The following is a 21,659-nucleotide window of genomic DNA, read 5'->3' as shown; positions in this document are numbered from 1 at the left end:
ATTTGAGGTACCGGTATTGGATTAGGTACTTAGTGCTGTAAAGTTTTCCTATACCTGTCAATTAATTAATTGGTTGATGAAAAATGTCTTTTGTTCTTTTGGTCCGTATGTCTGCTTATATTTAACTTTGACATTGATAATTTACTTTTACAGTTCAGTCGTGTATTTTTGTTAGGGGGGGGGGCACAATGGACATATCTGAAAGATATTTTCTCATGTTCATGCATAAATATATGTCGAGTCTAAAACAAAAGTTCAGTACATTTCTGTTTAAAGGTGTTTCAGAAGTTCCGTCCAGTATAACGGTAGCTTACCACAGTGTTTCCTGGACATCGAAAACATTAACATTAAACGCAATACTGCGGACTATCCATGAACCAGATGTCAATCTTGTCTGCCAGTTTCAAAGATTAGCCAACCAGGATCTTTATTATGACATCACGTGGTATGCTGACGATACTGAAGTTCTTAGAAATCAAACAATATCCTCGAACATATCGGAAGTAGCTCTATTATCAGGGACGCAGATGTTAGCTAAGAGCAAAAAGGCGAACTCGATGGTAAGTAGTTTAATCATTAAAGTTTATATTTTAAATGATAGAATCAGGAATAATTGTTATTTTTCAGTCAATTTTCTACATAAAGGGACTGTATCTTCCTTCTATAAACCCTCTAGACTGTCAGAAGAAAGTACAGTGACATTCCTGTTAGTGGTGGTGACTATAAATGATTGCGCCCATGAGAAAAGGGTCCTTATGACATTTTCACTAAAACAGAGAAATAACGTCATAAAGACGTGACGTTGCAGATCGACGGCGAGTGTCAACGCAGATTTTTTTTACCACGTGTTTACGTTTTTGACACTAACTTTTGTCGTAGTTATAATAAAAAAATTTCATTCACATACTTAATCTGTGTCCAAATCCTTTTGTCCAATAGTTTTAATTAAAAAAAATGACAGAATTTTATTCCAGATCGGTTCGTTTACTAGTACAGTTAATATATTCATTAATTTTTTGTCAAAAACTTCAGACAATGGATTAACTGGCTTGTTGAATACATGGACGAATGAATTCGATTTTGATATATGTGGACCAGTTTGAGATTTCTGTACATGTATTGTACTATAGACACGGAAATAACTAAATATAATATCGCAAAAGGATTTTGATCCGCTCCACTATCACAAAATTTAAACATTGAATCACCGGTGCAGGCTAACTTTTGTACATTTTGTTTTTATGCGATGTACATAAATTTGGTATAAAATGAAGCTCTGTTAACTTCTTCTCAAGAAAGAAATTAAACTTTAAAGTATAATTCTTCTGAAAGCTTCACAATTCGAGAAGAATACACAAGAAGAATATGATAACTTTTCAATGACTAAAAATAAGAGAGATAACTCGAGGTACAAGAGAGGAACCAGAGAGGGAATTTCGATGCAAGTGTAGTTTTTTTCCTCATTCGATAAAGTTTAATTTCTTAACAATCGTCTCGCGTGGCTTTGCTACGGATTTAAAATGAAAAATATATTACTTAACAGCAGCTTAAGCACGTTTTAATCCTCATCATTATTAAATAAAAATTCGTGTACAATCCTCTAAAAATTAAACTAATCTTCATGGTTTATTTTTAAATTTATCTTTAATAATATATTTAATATGACAACAATAACAAAAAATAATATAACTATCTAATTAAATAAATAAAAAAAAAGAAAGAAAATAGCAAGATTTTAATAGTTCACATTGCACTCATCATTCAGCAATTTCAGAACATTTAAAATATTTTCTCTTTATTAGTAGATAGCCAGGTTTTAAACGTATGAGAAAGGGAAAGAGAGATTACATTGAAATCAATTTATATCCAATTTGTTTTTTTATTTGTTTGGTTGGTATTTTTTTTTGTTTCTTTGTTTGTTTTTTGTTTTTTTTTGTTTCGTGTTTTATTTTTACATGCTATAAAAAAAAATACACTGCACAAAACATGAACATTATGCTTGTAAGATTCTTATGTTGGTTGCAGATATGGGGGGTTGAGGCATTTGAAATACCAAAACCTAACTCTTACGGATGTAAAACTTTCTTCGAAATTTCAGGTGATCATTACTGCCGCTACATTTTATCAATAAATCTATGGGCAATTACAGATCAATACAGTTACATATTAGAATCCGCCAGTAATGACACATTATATGAGTTCTTTTCAGACCGGAAGGAGAATTACAACAAAAGTCAGAAAACAATGAAAGTGGAATTTAAAATTGGCAAGATTTCCAGACAGCATTACCTCAAGCGAAAGGCCTTCAAAACAGTTTTGCCATACATGTACCAATTCTGTGAAGACTTTTTTTATCCATAAAATAATGGTTGAAACTTTTTTGAAATGTTTTATTCAGTAAAATAGGTTTAATATTAAAAAAGGGAAAAAAACACTGCTTAAAGTCCTACCCCCCCCCCCCCCCCCCATTCTCCCGATAGGACCCGTTATACAGTAATTCATGCAAAAGCCGCTGGCTAACGAAAGATGTTATGTAGAGTTTTTGTCTACTTGTAAATGCAGCAGTAATATAACGTTTTTTGTAGTAGTAGTAGTGTTGTTGTGTGTAGCGGTATTGACAATTTTGAAAATGTAGCGTTAATGATACACACCCAATGCTAAGCATATTCATGTCATTTTTTGGTACCAGATTGAAATTCATAAAAGCAAATCATTTGGAATACTTTCAACATAGTTATGTATTTTTTATTAAACCTCGACACAGCTTCCATATTAGAATTTCGTACACAAAAGAAAGTACAAAAAGGGGGGGGGTAAGTGTTGAGTGTTGAAATAAAAAATTTGATATCATAACTAAACAACAGACCTAGCTATATGTACCACTTTGCAAACATTTGTCATTTCAGAATTTGGCCAATCAGAAGATATAACGTATATGTAACAGACGCATAATTGGACACGAACCATAAACACTTGTTTCGGAAATTTAACCTATAGTATAGATTATACTATGGTTTAAAAATTAATTTTCGAAACAAGTGTCTGTGACATTAACATATAAGTCTGATTTCCAATTGAATTAATCTTTTCTATAAATTAAAAAGCGCGATTTATTATAACAACACATAAAATTATTTCATATCACGCGCGATTTATTTACTAGTATTTGATTAAAATAAATGAATAGATCGACAAATCAATTTCACAATTTAACGAAATTCGGATTGAAATTGTTTTTTATCATAATCAAAATGCCCGGAATTATATTATTACATTATAAAGGTACGCTTCGGTGCCATTTCACTCGTTGATAGTGGTCAGTCAAGTTTCTATAGTTCCGGGCATGTGTTGCCCAATAATTAATCGCTGATTGCTTATGAAAACGACACTGTGGGTTTAAAATTAATATTCAAATAATAAAATTAAAGAATAATTTCCCAATATTATAGTCTAACTGGGTTGGGTATTTAGTTGTGTGTGGGGGGGTGGGGGGGTTAAGCTCTTATTAACTGTACTCGTACATGTATGTCATTTACCTATTTAACGCCTACCCCCATCCAACTGACATCATCCCGAAATAATTACTACCGGAATTCCTGGAACTGACCCTGCCTTATTTCATGCATCACGCAATTATTTAAGCCGCATATTTTATGAGTTAATGATAAAAAAGTGTTCAATATTGGGATTGAAAAAAGGTTGTATAGTTTCAATTAAAATAAAGATTTTATTACCAATGCAAGACAGAGTTCCTTCCAAATATTTTTACAAACATTCTATGGAATATTGCTAAATGTGCAATCTATCTACAGTGTATCAAATTATTGTCCTTCAAATTATTGTATTTTCGTAAATAATTGCATTTCAAATGTTGTCTTTATCATATTTATATATAGAAAACGAAAAAAAAATCATTCTACATTACTGGGTATAGATTCTGGTTTATTGTCATTCTCAGGGACATTTTTTTTTTATTTCCACATTTGGAAAGATGTATCAGTTTTATACAATCAAACAACAAAATTGTTGTTTTATTTAAAATTAAATTGAAATTTTAAATTTAAAATAAAATGACTTTTGAACTCATCCTGTATACTTACAAAACAATTCTTACCCGGAAGTTGCACCTTCTGAGACTTTTCTGTCGTCCAGCATGAGAGAAGTGTATTACAATCAACGCACATACCATGCATTGATAGATAATGTTTATAACAATTAACAATTTAAAAAAAAAATGAGAGAAAAAGATTCTTTACCTTTGATGGATACTATTTATAACAACTATTTTTTTTTTAAATGATTCTTTACAATCATATTAGGAACGTTACAAAAAATAAAGTTAATGTTTGACGTAACGTTAACCTGACGTCATGATTCCACTGTTAAAAATAAAAGTATCACTGATATAAACGAAGAAAAAACATACTTAGAGACGGATTAGAACCATAAAAATTCATATCTGACAACTTCTAACCTTGTTCTATCAAAATTCATGAAGAACTAAAAATGTGTAAAAATTGCCATAAGGACCCTTTTCTCATGGGCGCAATCAAATATAAATTCAAGTTCCCGCGCCTGCGCGGAATTTCATCTTTATGTAGTATGTTCAAATAATTATAACCTTGAGCAGTGTATTAATTTTAAATGTAACGTTTGCAGATCCATTGTGTGGTTGGAGCAAAATTAAGTGAAGGTGACAGTCCTTGTGAGACCGGAACAAGTTCTCTATTCTATGCAGGAATAAAGGTATTAAGAAAAAAATAGCTAAAGCAATACATAATTAATCTATCTCAATCGTGAGTTCCTGTGTAAAAGCATATTGAGAAAACTTCTTCTTCATAGAGAAAATGCGAAGCAGAAACCATGACTTATCTTAAAATTATCTTACTGAATTGAATGTGAAACCTATATTCATCATTTATTTGGCGGAGAGGAAACTTAATGGGTTTCTAAATAATATTACATGTAAAGAGTCTTTAAGGGTTTGTGATTGAACTCATTTTCTACCCAGGAACTTAGGAAAAGAAACAGCAGATCGATACACTACATGTACCCAAAAACCCAAGGAATTCATTGATATTAGAAAATATAATAACGATTTCAATATCGTCAATTCATATATCCTACAAAGAAAAATATTTCCAAAGCAAAACAATTATCATGGAGGTATGTTTAAATGACACCTGAGCACAATTATATATATATATTTTTAGGTCTTGACGCCAATACTTCGCATAAATAGGGGTCAGAGTGCAGAGGTTGAACTCCAGTTTACAATACCATTCATAAATGAAAACGGAATTGCTTACTTTCCATTTGGGACGGAAAACGCTCAATCTGATCTTAACATTCAAATGGGGGTTCATAACAGTTCCTCTCTTTCCTGTGACGACAAAAATAGAAGGGCATGTGACACTAAAATAAATGCTTTTAAATACAACGATCGAGATAAATACAACACAAATGACTGGAAAGTGGTACATAAAATAAAAGTTCAAAATCAAGACGATGGAAATTTCAAACTGATTGACAAACACATAACGTTGCGGTTCGAAACGGGGTCAACAAATGGCGAGGGCAGTAAAATCTGGGAATATATAACATTACCAGACATACAGGTTTGTCATTTTTGAATACAGTTGTCTCTGTTTACCGAACGACAAGACGCAAAATAGGATAGGGAAACTTCATATGTGCGGTTTCGTTATTGTGCTTTTTCATTATTTTGTTATTAACAGATGACACATTTTGGTTATATATATATATATATATATATATATATATATATATATATATATATATATATATATAACCGACTTTAAGCTGTTAGCGGCATATCGTGACTGTTGACACTTGCTGGTTTCATCGCGTTTTTCTATTAAGTTAAGTAAAAGTTCAAGCTTTTATCAGGTAGTATGATTAGATATTTTTATTTCGAAGAAATAGAAAGCATTTTTGAGATAAATTAGTAAAGCAATTAAAAATTATTCATCATATACATTGTTTGTTTGCCACTAAGTGCTATCGGGTGTTTTTAAACTTGATGCCTCTAAATTTTTGCAGCACTTACTGGCATGGAGAAATTAGAAAGGGACGGAACTTCTCCAATCTTCTTTGAAACTCACTAAATATTCATTGAATTTAGAGTTATCTGATTATATAATGTTAATCAACAATAAGTTTGTGTTGTCATAGCTTAAACCTTTACTCACAAAAGTGTTAAAGAAAAGATAAAAAAAAATTATATCTCAACTCTAATTAATTACACTGAATTTTTTTTACATCCTAATTGATATCCTTCCCGTGGGAAGATAAAAATAAATAAAGACGTTGTTTTAATTCAATAATATTATAGTAATATATAATAGTAAGGCCAGCAATCTTTGATTCTTTTGATCGAATACGAATGCAGCGTTCTTTTACCAACATTATTTTTTAAAAGCGTATAGTTTTACGTATATACAGATATATTTTCTAAAAATAATTAATTAAATGACATAGAACTACCTCTCTATTCATATTCTGATAAGAAATATTGGAACAATTATCTATAAATACATGTACGCAGTTATAATGACACATTGTATGAAGAAAAGTATTTTTATTTGCTTGTATACTTCTTGTTTACATGGCTTTCATATTCTAAAAATAAACCAAAACAAACCCGAGTTACGGCCCGTTAGGAATTAAGAAGAGGAGCGGATTTAACTAGGTGTATATGCAAAGTAAAAGTAATTGTGCTTGGTAACATCTAAACCGCTGACATAAACCTAGTAGAATATAAAGGAATAAAGGAATATATGAAATAAAAGATGAATAATAGAGGACATTATTGAGTCCTCGGGAACATTAAGGTGCATAACCTATTTAATATTTTCATAGAAAATGAAAATAATAATATTAATGTATGATTAGTTTAAACTTTCGTATTTATCGTGTTTAAAGAAATTTATGCCATGTAATATTTTTTATCGAAATATATTTATATTTATTATTATCTTATTTATTTAATTTTTTGGGAAGGCAATTTTCTATGTGTTCTTATAGGAATTCATTTTGTAATCAGATAACTACGAGAATTTAGATTTAAATATAGAAATGTATGCAATGCTAGTTGTTAGATGTATTACTTTTATTTTAAAAAACAAATATGAATACGAGTCGTATGGAATGCAAGCACTTAGCGGCATATCGTCGATGTGGGCACTTTGTGGCATAATAGGTCTTTTTAATTATACATGTATTAAGAACTTACCTTCTTATATTCGAAAACAGTTCTACGCTTTAGAAAAAGCACATCTCCGATTGAAATTCGCATTATAGTCATACTGAGAATAAATGAATTTTTCTTCCATAAAATTTAACAACAACAAAAATTGACAAATATTTTCCTTACATTAATTAACCCTGTAAGACTTAAAAGAAATAACGTTGATGCAAAAACAGTACATTGATAATCTTTAAAAAGTATTCAAGATTCTCGGCTTTGATTGAAATATGACATTCACACACATTCTTTATTGCCGTTTCCCTACAGAGAAAATTCAGGATTTTTTTAAGGAAAATATTTATGTTTTATGACTTAAGAAATGGTTGATTTCTTTTTTAAATGGGTTAAAGTAAAAATAAGCACAACAATTATGAAAAATGAATTAAAGTTGTACTCAGAAAACTGCGAGAATTTAAATTTATATAAAGTTATGTCACGGAATACAAGCACTTGGCGGCATATCGTCTGTGTGAGCACTTTATGGCATAATGAGTATTTTAAATAAAATTGATAATTAACTTCATTATTCAAATAGAATTCTACGGGAGGGGAAAGCATGTAAACAATAGTATATATGCGATGAAAATTCGCATTATTGTTATAAGGGAGGAACTATAAATTATTTTTCTATAGAATTTGAAAACAACAAAATTTGACGAATTTCCCTATATAAAATATCAATAACCCTCTAAACCTTAAAAGAAACAATGTTGATACGAATACAGTATAATTATGACCTTTAAAAATTATCCAAGATTCTGACTTTGTTTGAAATATCATAATTTTTAATATATTCTTTATTACCGTTTCTTTATAGAGAAAATATCATTTTGTTCATGAAAATGTATTTATTTCAATAACATGGCAAAATAAAAGACGACTGATTTTCCCAACAAAGTTTTAAATGCATAAAAGTTAAAGGTAACAGATCAGTCACAAACTATTAACTCATGTTGTAATAAAAAAGTGAGCGTTTAATTTCTTTTATTTATGTCATGGAATGCAAGCACTTAGCGGCATATCGTCGATGTGGGCACTTTGTGGCATAATAGGTCTTTTTAATGATATTAATAACTTACCTTCTTATATTCGAAAACAGTTCTACGGCTTAGAAAAAGCACATCTCCGGGTTAGAATAGATTCTCATTACTCCCTTGCCTTTCGTAAAAGGTGACTAAATGGGGTGGTCCTTCGGATGAGACCGGATAAACCGGGGCCCAGTGTCATAGCAGGTGTGGCACGATAAAGATCCCTCCCTGCTCAATGGCCCTGTATGCCTAGCATAGACCCAAATTTGCAGCCCTTCACCGGCAATGGTGACGTTTCCATATCAGTGAAATATTCTTGAGAGTGACATCAAACAGTATACAATCAATCAATCACCGCTCAAAATTCATATTATTGTCATAATGAGAAGAAATGAATTATTCTTCCATAGAATTTAACAACAAAAAAAAATTGACAAATTTTTTTACATTAATAAACCCTGTAAAACTTAAAAGAAATAACGTTGATGCAAAAACAGTACATTGATAATCTTTAAAAAGTATTCAAGATTCTCGGCTTTGATTGAAATATGACATTCAACACATTCTTTATTGCCGTTTCCCTACAGAGAAAATTTCAGGATATTTTTAAGGAAAATATTTATGTTTTATGACTTAAGAAATGGTTGATTTCTTTTTTAAATGGGTTAAAGTAAAAATAAGCACAACAATAATGAAAAATGAATTAAAGTTGTACTCAGAAAACTGCGAGAATTTAAATTTATATAAAGTTATGTCACGGAATACAATCACTTGGCGGCATATCGTCTGTGTGAGCACTTTATGGCATAATGAGTACTTTATATAAAATTGATAATTAACTTCATTATTCAAATAGAATTCTACGGGAGGGGAAAGCATATAAACAATAATATATCTGCGATGAAAATTCGCATTATTGTTATAAGGGAAGGGTAATAAATTATTTTTCTATAGAATTTTTAAACAACAGAATTTGACGAGTTTTGTTAGATAAAATATCAATGACCATCTAATCCTTAATAGAAATAATGTTGATACGAATACAGTATAGTAATTACCTTTAAAAATTATCCAAGATTCTTGCTTTGTTTGAAATATCATAATTCTTAGCATTTTCTGAATTACCCTTTCTATACAGGGAAAATATCATTTTGTTCATGAAAATGTATTTGATTGAAAAAAAAATGGCAAAGTTAAAAGACGATTGATTTTCCCACCAAAGTTTTAAATGCAAGAAAATTAAAGGTAACAGATCAGTCGCAAACTATTAACTCATATTGTGAAAAGAAGTGAGCGTTTAATTTCTTTTATTTATCTCATGGAATGCAAGCATTTAGCGGCATATCGTCGATGTGGGCACTTTGTGGCATAATAGGTCTTTTAAATGAAATTAATAACTTACCTTCTTATATTCGAAAACAGTTCTACGCCTTAGAAAAAGCACATCTCCGATGAAAATTCGCATTATAGTCATACTGAGACTAAATGAATTTTTCTTCCATAAAATTGAACAACTAAAAAGAATAGACAAGATTTTCCTAACATTAATAAACCCTGTAAGACTTAAAAGAAATAACGTTGATGCAAAAACAGTACATTGATAATCTTTAAAAAGTATTCAAGATTCTCGGCTTTGATTGAAATATGACATTCACACACATTCTTTAATGCCGTTTCCCTACAGAGAAAATTCAGGATTTTTTAAGGAAAATATTTATGTTTCATGACTTAAGAAATGGTTGATTTCTTTTTTAAATGGGTTAAAGTAAAAATAAGCACAACAATTATGAAAAATGAATTAAAGTTGTACTCAGAAAACTGCGAGAATTTAAATTTATATAAAGTTATGTCACGGAATACAATCACTTGGCGGCATATCGTCTGTGTGAGCACTTTATGGCATAATGAGTACTTTATATAAAATTGATAATTAACTTCATTATTCAAATAGAATTCTACGGGAGGGGAAAGCATGTAAACAATAATATATCTGCGATGAAAATTTGCATTATTGTTATAAGGGAAGAGTTATAAATTATTTTTCTATAGAATTTGAAAACAACAAAATTTGACGAATTTCCCTATATAAAATATCAATAACCCTCTAAACCTTAATAGAAATAATGTTGATACGAATACAGTATAATTATGTCCTTTAAAAATTATCCAAGATTCTTGCTTTGTTTGAATTATCATTATTCTTAACATATTCTTTATTACCGTTTCTTTACAGAGAAAATATCATTTTGTTCATGAAAATGTATTTATTTCAATAACATGGCAAAATAAAAGACGACTGATTTTCCCAACAAAGTTTTAAATGCATAAAAGTTAAAGGTAACAGATCAGTCGCAAACTATTAACTCATATTGTAATAAAAAAGTGAGCGTTTAATTTCTTTTATTTATGTCATGGAATGCAAGCACTTAGCGGCATATCGTCGATGTGGGCACTTTGTGGCATAATAGGTCTTTTTAATGATATTAATAACTTACCTTCTTATATTCGAAAACAGTTCTACGGCTTAGAAAAAGCACATCTCCGGGTTAGAATAGATTCTCATTACTCCCTTGCCTTTCGTAAAAGGTGACTAAATGGGGTGGTCCTTCGGATGAGACCGGATAAACCGGGGCCCAGTGTCATAGCAGGTGTGGCACGATAAAGATCCCTCCCTGCTCAATGGCCCTGTATGCCTAGCATAGACCCAAATTTGCAGCCCTTCACCGGCAATGGTGACGTTTCCATATCAGTGAAATATTCTGGAGAGGGACATCAAACAGTATACAATCAATCAATCACCGCTCAAAATTCATATTATTGTCATAATGAGAAGAAATGAATTATTCTTCCAACCAAAAAAATTGACAAAATTTTTTTCATTAATAAACCCTGTAAAACTTAAAAGAAATAACGTTGATGCAAAAACAGTCCATTGATAATCTTTAAAAAGTATTCAAGATTCTCGGCTTTGATTGAAATATGACATTCAAACACATTCTTTATTGCCGTTTCTCTACAGAGAAAATTTTAGGATATTTTTAAGGAAAATATTTATGTTTTATGACTTAAGAAATGGTTGATTTCTTTTTTAAATGGGTTAAAGTAAAAATAAGCACAACAATTATGAAAAATGAATTAAAGTTGTACTCAGAAAACTGCGAGAATTTAAATTTATATAAAGTTATGTCACGGAATACAATCACTTGGCGGCATATCGTCTGTGTGAGCACTTTATGGCATAATGAGTATTTTAAATAAAATTGATAATTAACTTCATTATTAAAATAGAATTCTACGGGAGGGGAAAGCATGTAAACAATAATAAATCTGCGATGAAAATTTGCATTATTGTTATAAGGGAAGAGTTATAAATTATTTTTCTATAGAATTTGAAAACAACAAAATTTGACGAATTTCCCTAAATAAAATATCAATAACCCTCTAATCCTTAATAGAAATGATGTTGATACGAATACAGTATAGTTATTACCTTTAAAAATTATCCAAGATTCTGGCTTTGTTTGAATTATCATAATTCTTAGCATTTTCTTTATTACCGTTTCTCTACAGAGAAAATGTCATTTTGTTCATGAAAATGTATTTATTTTAAAAACATGGCAAAATTAAAAGACGATTGATTTTCCCAACAAAGTTTTAAATGCATAAAAGTTAAAGGTAACAGATCAGTCGCAAACTTTTATCTCATATTGTAATAAAAAAGTGAGCGTTTAATTTCTTTTATTTATCTCATGGAATGCAAGCATTTAGCGGCATATCGTCGATGTGGGCACTTTGTGGCATAATAGGTCTTTTAAATGAAATTAACAACTTACCTTCTTATATTCGAAAACAGTTCTACGGCTTAGAAAAAGCACATCTCCGATGAAAATTTGCATTATAGTTATATTGAGAATAAATGAATAGTACTTCATAAAATTTAACAACTAAAAACAATAGACAATTTTTTTACATTAATAAACCCTGTAAGACTTAAAAGAAATAACGTTGATGCAAAAACAGTACATTGATAATCTTTAAAAAGTATTCAAGATTCTCGGCTTTGATTGAAATATGACATTCACACACATTCTTTAATGCCGTTTCCCTACAGAGAAAATTCAGGATTTTTTAAGGAAAATATTTATGTTTCATGACTTAAGAAATGGTTGATTTCTTTTTTAAATGGGTTAAAGTAAAAATAAGCACAACAATTATGAAAAATGAATTAAAGTTGTACTCAGAAAACTGCGAGAATTTAAATTTATATAAAGTTATGTCACGGAATACAATCACTTGGCGGCATATCGTCTGTGTGAGCACTTTATGGCATAATGAGTATTTTATATAAAATTGATAATTAACTTCATTATTCAAATAGAATTCTACGGGAGGGGAAAGCATGTAAACAATAATAGATCTGCGATGAAAATTCGCATTATTGTTATAAGGGAAGAGTTATAAATTATTTTTCTATAGAATTTGAAAACAACAAAACTTGACGAGTTTCGTTAGATAAAATATCAATAACCCTCTAAACCTTAATAGAAATGATGTTGATACGAATACAGTATAGTTATTACCTTTAAAAATTATCCAAGATTCTGGCTTTGTTTGAATTATCATAATTCTTAGCATTTTCTTTATTACCGTTTCTCTACAGAGAAAATGTCATTTTGTTCATGAAAATGTATTTATTTTAAAAACATGGCAAAATTAAAAGACGATTGATTTTCCCCCCAAAGATTTAAATGCATAAAAGTTAAAGGTAACAGATCAGTCGCAAAATATTAACTCATATTGTAATAAAAAAGTGAGCGTTTAATTTCTTTTGTTTATGTCATAGAATGCAAGCACTTAGCGGCATATCGTTGATGTGGGCACTTTGTGGCATAATAGGTCTTTTAAATGAAATTAACAACTTACCTTCTTATATTCGAAAACAGTTCTACGGCTTAGAAAAAGCACATCTCCGATGAAAATTCGTATTATAGTCATAGTGAGAAGAAATGAATAGTTTTTCCATAAAATTTAACAACTAAAAAGAATAGACAAGATTTTTTTTACATTAATAAACCCTGTAAGACTTAAAAGAAATAACGTTGATGCAAAAACAGTACATTGATAATCTTTAAAAAGTATTCAAGATTCTCGGCTTTGATTGAAATATGACATTCACACACATTCTTTATTGCCGTTTCCCTACAGAGAAAATTCAGGATTTTTTTAAGGAAAATATTTATGTTTTATGACTTAAGAAATGGTTGATTTCTTTTTTAAATGGGTTAAAGTAAAAATAAGCACAACAATTATGAAAAATGAATTAAAGTTGTACTCAGAAAACTGCGAGAATTTAAATTTATATAAAGTTATGTCACGGAATACAATCACTTGGCGGCATATCGTCTGTGTGAGCACTTTATGGCATAATGAGTACTTTATATAAAATTGATAATTAACTTTATTATTCAAATAGAATTCTACGGGAGGGGAAAGCATGTAAACAATAATATATCTGCGATGAAAATTCGCATTATTGTTATAAGGGAGGAACTATAAATTATTTTTCTATAGAATTTGAGAACAACAAAAATATGACGAATTTTCGTTGGATAAAATATCAATGACCCTCTAAGACCTTGAATAGAAATAATGTTGATACGAATACAGTATAATTATGTCCTTTAAAAATTATCCAAGATTCTTGCTTTGTTTGAATTATCATTATTCTTAACATATTCTTTATTACCGTTTCTTTACAGAGAAAATATCATTTTGTTCATGAAAATGTATTTATTTCAATAACATGGCAAAATAAAAGACGACCGATTTTCCCAACAAAGTTTTAAATGCATAAAAGTTAAAGGTTTTCAGTCATTTTCATGTTAATAAAAAAGTTAAAGGTAACAGATTAAAATATCGTCGATGTGGGCACTTTGTGGCATAATAGTCTTTTTAATGATATTAATAAATTGTGAAAGTGAGCGTTTAATTTCTTTTATTTATGTCATGGAATGCAAGCACTTAGCGGCATATCGTCGATGTGGGCACTTTGTGGCATAATAGGTCTTTTTAATGATATTAATAACTTACCTTCTCATATTCGAAAACAGTTCTACGGCTTAGAAAAAGCACATCTCCGATGAAAATTCGCATTATTGTCATATTAAGAAGAAATGAATAATTCTTCCATAGAATTTAACAACAAAAAAGAATAGACAAAATTTTTACATTAATAAACCCTGTAAGACTTAAGGAAATAACGTTGATGGGAAAACAGTACATTGATAATCTTTAAAAAGTATCCAAGATTCTCGGCTTTGATTGAAATATGACAATTCAAACACATTCTTTATTGCCGTTTCCCTACAGAGAAAATTTCAGGATATTTTTAAGGAAAATATTTATGTTTCATGACTTAAGAAATGGTTGATTTCTTTTTTAAATGGGTTAAAGTAAAAATAAGCACAACAATTATGAAAAATGAATTAAAGTTGTACTCAGAAAACTGCGAGAATTTAAATTTATATAAAGTTATGTCACGGAATACAATCACTTGGCGGCATATCGTCTGTGTGAGCACTTTATGGCATAATGAGTACTTTATATAAAATAGATAATTAACTTCATTATTCAAATAGAATTCTACGGGAGGGGAAAGCATGTAAACAATAATATATCTGCGATGAAAATTCGCATTATTGTTATAAGGGAGGAACTATAAATTATTTTTCTATAGAATTTTTAAACAACAGAATTTGACGAGTTTTGTTAGATAAAATATCAATGACCATCTAATCCTTAATAGAAATAATGTTGATACGAATACATTATAATTATGACCTTTAAAAATTATCCAAGATTCTGGCTTTGTTTGAAATATCATAATTCTTAACATATTCTTTATTACCGTTTCTTAATAGAGAAAATATCATTTTGTTCATGAAAATGTTTTTTAAAAAAAAAACATGGCATTTCGATTTTTTCCCAAAAAGTTTTAAATGCAAAAAATTAAAGGTAACAGATCAACAATTAACTCATATTGTGAAAATGACTCGTTTGCATAATAGATTTAAATTTTATATAAAGTTATGAATGCAAGCATTTATTTCAATAACATAATAGGTCTTTTAAATGAAATTAATAAATCACTTATTCGAAAACAGTTCTACGTGTGAAAGCACTTTTGGCATTAATGAGTAAATGAATTTAAATATAAAATTGAACAACTAAAAAAATAGACAAATTTTTTTAAATTAATAAACCCTGTAAGACTTAAAAGAAATAACGTTGATGCAAAAACAGCATATTGATAATCTTTAAAAAGTATATCTGGCTTTGATAAATATACAAAATGCCGTTATAAGGGAAAATTCAGGATAATAAATTATTTTTTATTTTTTTTTTAATGGGTTAAAGTAAAAATAAGCACAACAATTATGAATTTAAAGTTGTATCAGTATTTAAATTTATATAAAGTTATGTCACGGAATACAATCACTTGGCGACATATCGTCTGTGTGAGCTTTATGGCATAATGAGTATTTTAAATAAAATTGATAATTAACTTCATTATTTAGAAATTATCCATGGGAAAGCATTTGTTTATCTGCGATAAAATTCGCATTATTTTATAAGGGAAGGGTATTTTATTTTTCCATAGAATTTGTAAACAAGAAAATTTGACGAGTTTTCATAAAATATCAAGAACCCTCTTATCCTTAATAGAAATAATGTTGATACGAATACAGTATAGTAATTACCTTTAAAAATTATCCAAGATTCTTGCTTTGTTTGAAATATCATAATTCTTAGCATTTTCTGAATTGCCCTTTCTCTACAGGGAAAATATCATTTTGTTCATGAAAATGTATTTGATTAAAAAAAGACGGCAAAGTTAAAAGACGATTGATTTTCCCACCAAAGTTTTAAATGCAAGAAAATTAAAGGTAACAGATCAGTCGCAAACTATTAACTCATATTGTGAAAAGAAGTGAGCGTTTAATTTCTTTTATTTATGTCATGGAATGCAAGCATTTAGCGGCATATCGTCGATGTGGGCACTTTGTGGCATAATAGGTCTTTTAAATGAAATTAATAACTTACCTTCTTATATTCGAAAACAGTTCTACGCTTAGAAAAAGCAAAATTAACTAAATGCACATCTCCGATATGAAATATTCGAATTATAGTCAAAATCATATTATAATAATGAGAAAAAAGGAATTATTCTTCCATAGAATTTAACAACAACAACAAAAAATTAACTAATTTTTTTTACATTGGTAAACCCTGTAAGACTTAAAGGAAATAACGTTGATGCAAAAACAGTACATTGATAATCTTTAAAAAGTATTCAAGATTCTCGGCTTTGATTGAAATATGACATTCACACACATTCTTTATTGCCGTTTCCCTACAGAGAAAATTCAGGATTTTTTTAAGGAAAATATTTATGTTTCATGACTTAAGAAATGGTTGATTTCTTTTTTAAATGGGTTAAAGTAAAAATAAGCACAACAATTATGAAAAATGAATTAAAGTTGTACTCAGAAAACTGCGAGAATTTAAATTTATATAAAGTTATGTCACGGAATACAATCACTTGGCGGCATATCGTCTGTGTGAGCACTTTATGGCATAATGAGTACTTTATATAAAATTGATAATTAACTTCATTATTCAAATAGAATTTTACGAGAGGGGAAAGCATGTAAACAATAATATATCTGCGATGAAAATTTGCATTATTGTTATAAGGGAAGAGTTATAAATTATTTTTCTATAGAATTTGAAAACAACAAAATTTGACGAATTTCCCTATATAAAATATCAATAACCCTCTAAACCTCAATAGAAATAATGTTGATACGAATACATTATAATTATGACCTTTAAAAATTATCCAAGATTCTGGCTTTGTTTGAAATATCATAATTCTTAACATATTCTTTATTACCGTTTCTTTATAGAGAAAATATCATTTTGTTCATGAAAATGTATTCATTTCAATAACATGGCAAAATAAAAGACGACTGATTTTCCTAAGAAAGTTTTAAATGCATAAAAGTTAAAGGTAACAGATCAGTCGCAAACTATTAACTCATATTGTAATAAAAAAGTGAGCGTTTAATTTCTTTTATTTATGTCATGGAATGCAAGCACTTAGCGGCATATCGTCGATGTGGGCACTTTGTGGCATAATAGGTCTTTTTAATGATATTAATAACTTACCTTCTTATATTCGAAAACAGTTCTACGGCTTAGAAAAAGCACATCTCCGGGTTAGAATAGATTCTCAGTACTCCCTTGCTTGTCGTAAAAGGTGACTAAATGGGGTGGTCCTTCGGATGAGACCGGATAAACCGGGGCCCAGTGTCATAGCAGGTGTGGCACGATAAAGATCCCTCCCTGCTCAATGGCCCTGTATGCCTAGCATAGACCCAAATTTGCAGCCCTTCACCGGCAATGGTGACGTTTCCATATCAGTGAAATATTCTGGAGAGGGACATCAAACAGTATACAATCAATCAATCACCGATCAAAATTCATATTATTGTCATAATGAGAAGAAATGAATTATTCTTCCATAGAATTTAACAACCAAAAAAATTGACAAAACTTTTTACATTATAAACCCTGTAAAACTTTTTAAAAAAATAACGTTGATGCAAAAACAGTACATCGATAATCTATAAAAAGTATTCAAGATTCTCGGCTTTGATTGAAATATGACATTCACACACATTCTTTAATGCCGTTTCCCTACAGAGAAAATTCAGGATTTTTTAAGGAAAATATTTATGTTTTATGACTTAAGAAATGGTTGATTTCTTTTTTAAATGGGTTAAAGTAAAAATAAGCACAACAATAATGAAAAATGAATTAAAGTTGTACTCAGAAAACTGCGAGAATTTAAATTTATATAAAGTTATGTCACGGAATACAATCACTTGGCGGCATATCATCTGTGTGAGCACTTTATGGCATAATGAGTACTTTATATAAAATTGATAATTAACTTCATTATTCAAATAGAATTCTACGGGAGGGGAAAGCATATAAACAATAATATATCTGCGATGAAAATTCGCATTATTGTTATAAGGGAAGGGTAATAAATTATTTTTCTATAGAATTTTTAAACAACAGAATTTGACGAGTTTTGTTAGATAAAATATCAATGACCATCTAATCCTTAATAGAAATAATGTTGATACGAATACAGTATAGTAATTACCTTTAAAAATTATCCAAGATTCTTGCTTTGTTTGAAATATCATAATTCTTAGCATTTTCTGAATTACCCTTTCTCTACATGAAAAATATCATTTTGTTCATGAAAATGTATTTTTAAAAAAAACGGCAAAATTAAAAGACGATTGATTTTCCCAACAAAGTTTTAAATGCAAGAAAATTAAAGGTAACAGATCAGTCGCAAATTATTAACTCATATTGTGAAAAGAAGTGAGCGTTTAATTTCTTTTATTTATCTCATGGAATGCAAGCATTTAGCGGCATATCGTCGATGTGGGCACTTTGTGGCATAATAGGTCTTTTAAATGAAATTAATAACTTACCTTCTTATATTCGAAAACAGTTCTACGCTTTAGAAAAAGCACATCTCCGATTGAAATTCGCATTATAGTCATACTGAGAATAAATGAATTTTTCTTCCATAAAATTGAACAACTAAAAAGAATAGACAAGATTTTCCTAACATTAATAAACCCTGTAAGACTTAAAAGAAATAACGTTGATGCAAAAACAGTACATTGATAATCTTTAAAAAGTATTCAAGATTCTCGGCTTTGATTGAAATATGACATTCACACACATTCTTTAATGCCGTTTCCCTACAGAGAAAATTCAGGATTTTTTAAGGAAAATATTTATGTTTCATGACTTAAGAAATGGTTGATTTCTTTTTTAAATGGGTTAAAGTAAAAATAAGCACAACAATTATGAAAAATGAATTAAAGTTGTACTCAGAAAACTGCGAGAATTTAAATTTATATAAAGATATGTCACAGAATACAATCACTTGGCGGCATATCGTCTGTGTGAGCACTTTATGGCATAATGAGTACTTTACATAAAATTGATATTAATTAACTTCATTATTCAAATAGAATTCTACGTAAGGGGAAAGCATGTAAACAATAGTATATATGCGATGAAAATTCGCATTATTGTTATAAGGGAAGAATTATAAATTATTTTTCTATAGAATTTGAAAACAACAAAATTTGACGAATTTCCCTATATAAAATATCAATAACCCTCTAAACCTTAATAGAAACAATGTTGATACGAATACAGTATAATTATGACCTTTAGAAATTATCCAAGATTCTTGCTTTGTTTGAATTATAATAATTCTTAACATTTTCTTTATTACCGTTTCTTTATAGAGAAAATATCATTTTGTTCATGAAAATGTATTTATTTCAATAACATGGCAAAATAAAAGACGACTGATTTTCCCAACAAAGTTTTAAATGCATAAAAGTTAAAGGTAACAGATCAGTCGCAAACTATTAACTCATATTGTAATAAAAAAGTGAGCGTTTAATTTCTTTTATTTATGTCATGGAATGCAAGCACTTAGCGGCATATCGTAAATGATACGTAATAAATTTGTTGTCTTTGAACATTTTCCAGGGGGTAAATGCCATGCATCATATAGTAAAAGTTAAATATATAAGTGCAATATTAATCCTTTATACATAATATTTTTCTCAATGTCTGAAAAAAGGTTTGCACATGTGTAGAGAGGGTCCTTAAACACGTTTTATTTCGTCAAGTGTTATCCCTCGGCTTCGGTAGGGTGGTTCACTTTGCAATGCATTCAGGAAAGTCATTCGAGATTTATCATCAAAGACGTTCAACGGCACTTGTTTTGATCGTAAACAATGACAAATTATAACCACTTTATTTTAACCTCCTGAAGTATTGTCCATGAAGTGAATTTGTAACGCAAACAGATAAACAGGATTTTTTTAGGAGGGGTGGGGGGGGGGGGAGGAGATTATCAAACACAATAAATAAAAAAAATATATATACACAACCCAGAAATCTCTTATCATGAAAAAAAAACCCCACAAACTCCTTCAAGAGAAAAATAGTTTAATGAGATAAAGTCTTTTAAATAACATCAATTTTATGATTGTATTTAAAATTGTTTTATAGTTTGCCTCGTATGTTGTGTGTGTGTGTTTTTTTTTATTTATTTATTTATTCATTTTATCTTTTTATTTATTTATTTTTAATTTTTTTTTTTTGCTTATCATAAAAGAGACCCTCTAATAGGCTCTATACATGTAATCACATTTTATTCCACAGGAACAGTCAACACGCCAAGGAAGACGACAGAGTCTGCAGGGATCACATGTAAGTTATGTTTACATACATGTTGTAAATTTTCCATTCAAATATGACGAGTTTTCCCAAGAATTGAAGAAACTCGGTAAATTCCACAATAAGCGCCTGGTACTATTGGATGAAAGGTATTAAGTGTTACCCCAACAACTGAAATCGCTTCCTGTTGTCTGTTGTCTTGATTATAGTTAATATCAGTATATCATTAACTTATTTGAAGTAATAAATATAACATATTCCATTCTAAAAATGCGGTCGTAATACATTACAAATTAAACTTCTCTCTTGCTCTTTTATCTCTCTTTCTCTCTCCCCATTGTATGGCATATTCAGAAGGGGTTGCTCGCGGGGGTTGGAACTTTTTAACTAATTCTATATCAAAAATTATTTTAAACTTCTTAAAAGAAGGATATGGAAATAACGAACAGTATTCAATCTCAACGTCTATTAAACAAAAATACAAATAAGAGCAGAGCAAACACGGACCTCCGAAACATCAGAGGTGGGATCAGGTGCCATGGAGGAGTGAGCATCCCCTGCCGACCGGTCACACCCGCCGTGTGCTCGTTGTCATGATCAGGAAATAACGGAAAAAATCCGTGGTCAATTCAGTGTATAAATAATGGACTAACAATTGGTATGAAAAACGTCAGTCAGCATTTCATTCAATGATAAATTGTATTTGCCGACAAGGTCATTGTATCGACCATAGAATTTACGAAATGATGACTTTAAAAGAGACTGTTGATATTCTTGTTTCATCAACTTGCTTGTTAATAATTTACCTCGTTTAAGAAATTGTTCATACGTAGAGCATGCTCTTGCGTATCGAATCAACTGAGATATAAATACTCCGTATGCAGTTAATGAAGGTATATTGTTGTATAAGTAAGGGAAGTTGACGATAGAAAAGTTAAAGTCATCACGTTTATCATATAGCCTGGTTGTTAGATTACCATTAGTGTCTTTTTCAAGTTAAATAT

At 29.6% G+C, this 21,659-nt stretch overlaps 1 protein-coding gene across 1 annotated transcript; it reads left to right on the top strand.

Moving 5' to 3' along the window:
- Positions 1-233: 233 nt before the first annotated feature.
- Positions 234-5,659, top strand: LOC134276206 (uncharacterized). Its single transcript, XM_062758483.1, has 3 exons — positions 234-560; positions 4,660-4,746; positions 5,214-5,659. The coding sequence occupies exons 1-3, from the start codon at positions 234-236 to the stop codon at positions 5,631-5,633; spliced, it is 834 nt and encodes a 277-aa protein (XP_062614467.1). The 3' UTR covers positions 5,634-5,659.
- Positions 5,660-21,659: the final 16,000 nt, after the last annotated feature.

This window comes from Saccostrea cucullata, unplaced genomic scaffold (assembly GCF_032062105.1).
Source record: "Saccostrea cucullata isolate Sc308-1 unplaced genomic scaffold, CSIRO_AGI_Scuc_v1 ctg2225, whole genome shotgun sequence".
Classification (NCBI taxonomy): domain Eukaryota; kingdom Metazoa; phylum Mollusca; class Bivalvia; order Ostreida; family Ostreidae; genus Saccostrea; species Saccostrea cuccullata.
Note: the sequence above shows the minus strand (reverse complement) of the source record. Positions and strands in the feature narration are given on the sequence as shown.

Excerpts from the sequence above, each read along its gene's own strand:
- LOC134276206 (XM_062758483.1), top strand. The coding sequence starts at position 234 with ATGTCGAGTCTAAAACAAAAGTTCAGTACATTTCTGTTTAAAGGTGTT. Across the intron at positions 561-4,659 it reads GCAAAAAGGCGAACTCGATG|ATCCATTGTGTGGTTGGAGC; the intron begins GTAAGTAGTTTA and ends TAACGTTTGCAG. Across the intron at positions 4,747-5,213 it reads TATTCTATGCAGGAATAAAG|GTCTTGACGCCAATACTTCG; the intron begins GTATTAAGAAAA and ends ATATATTTTTAG.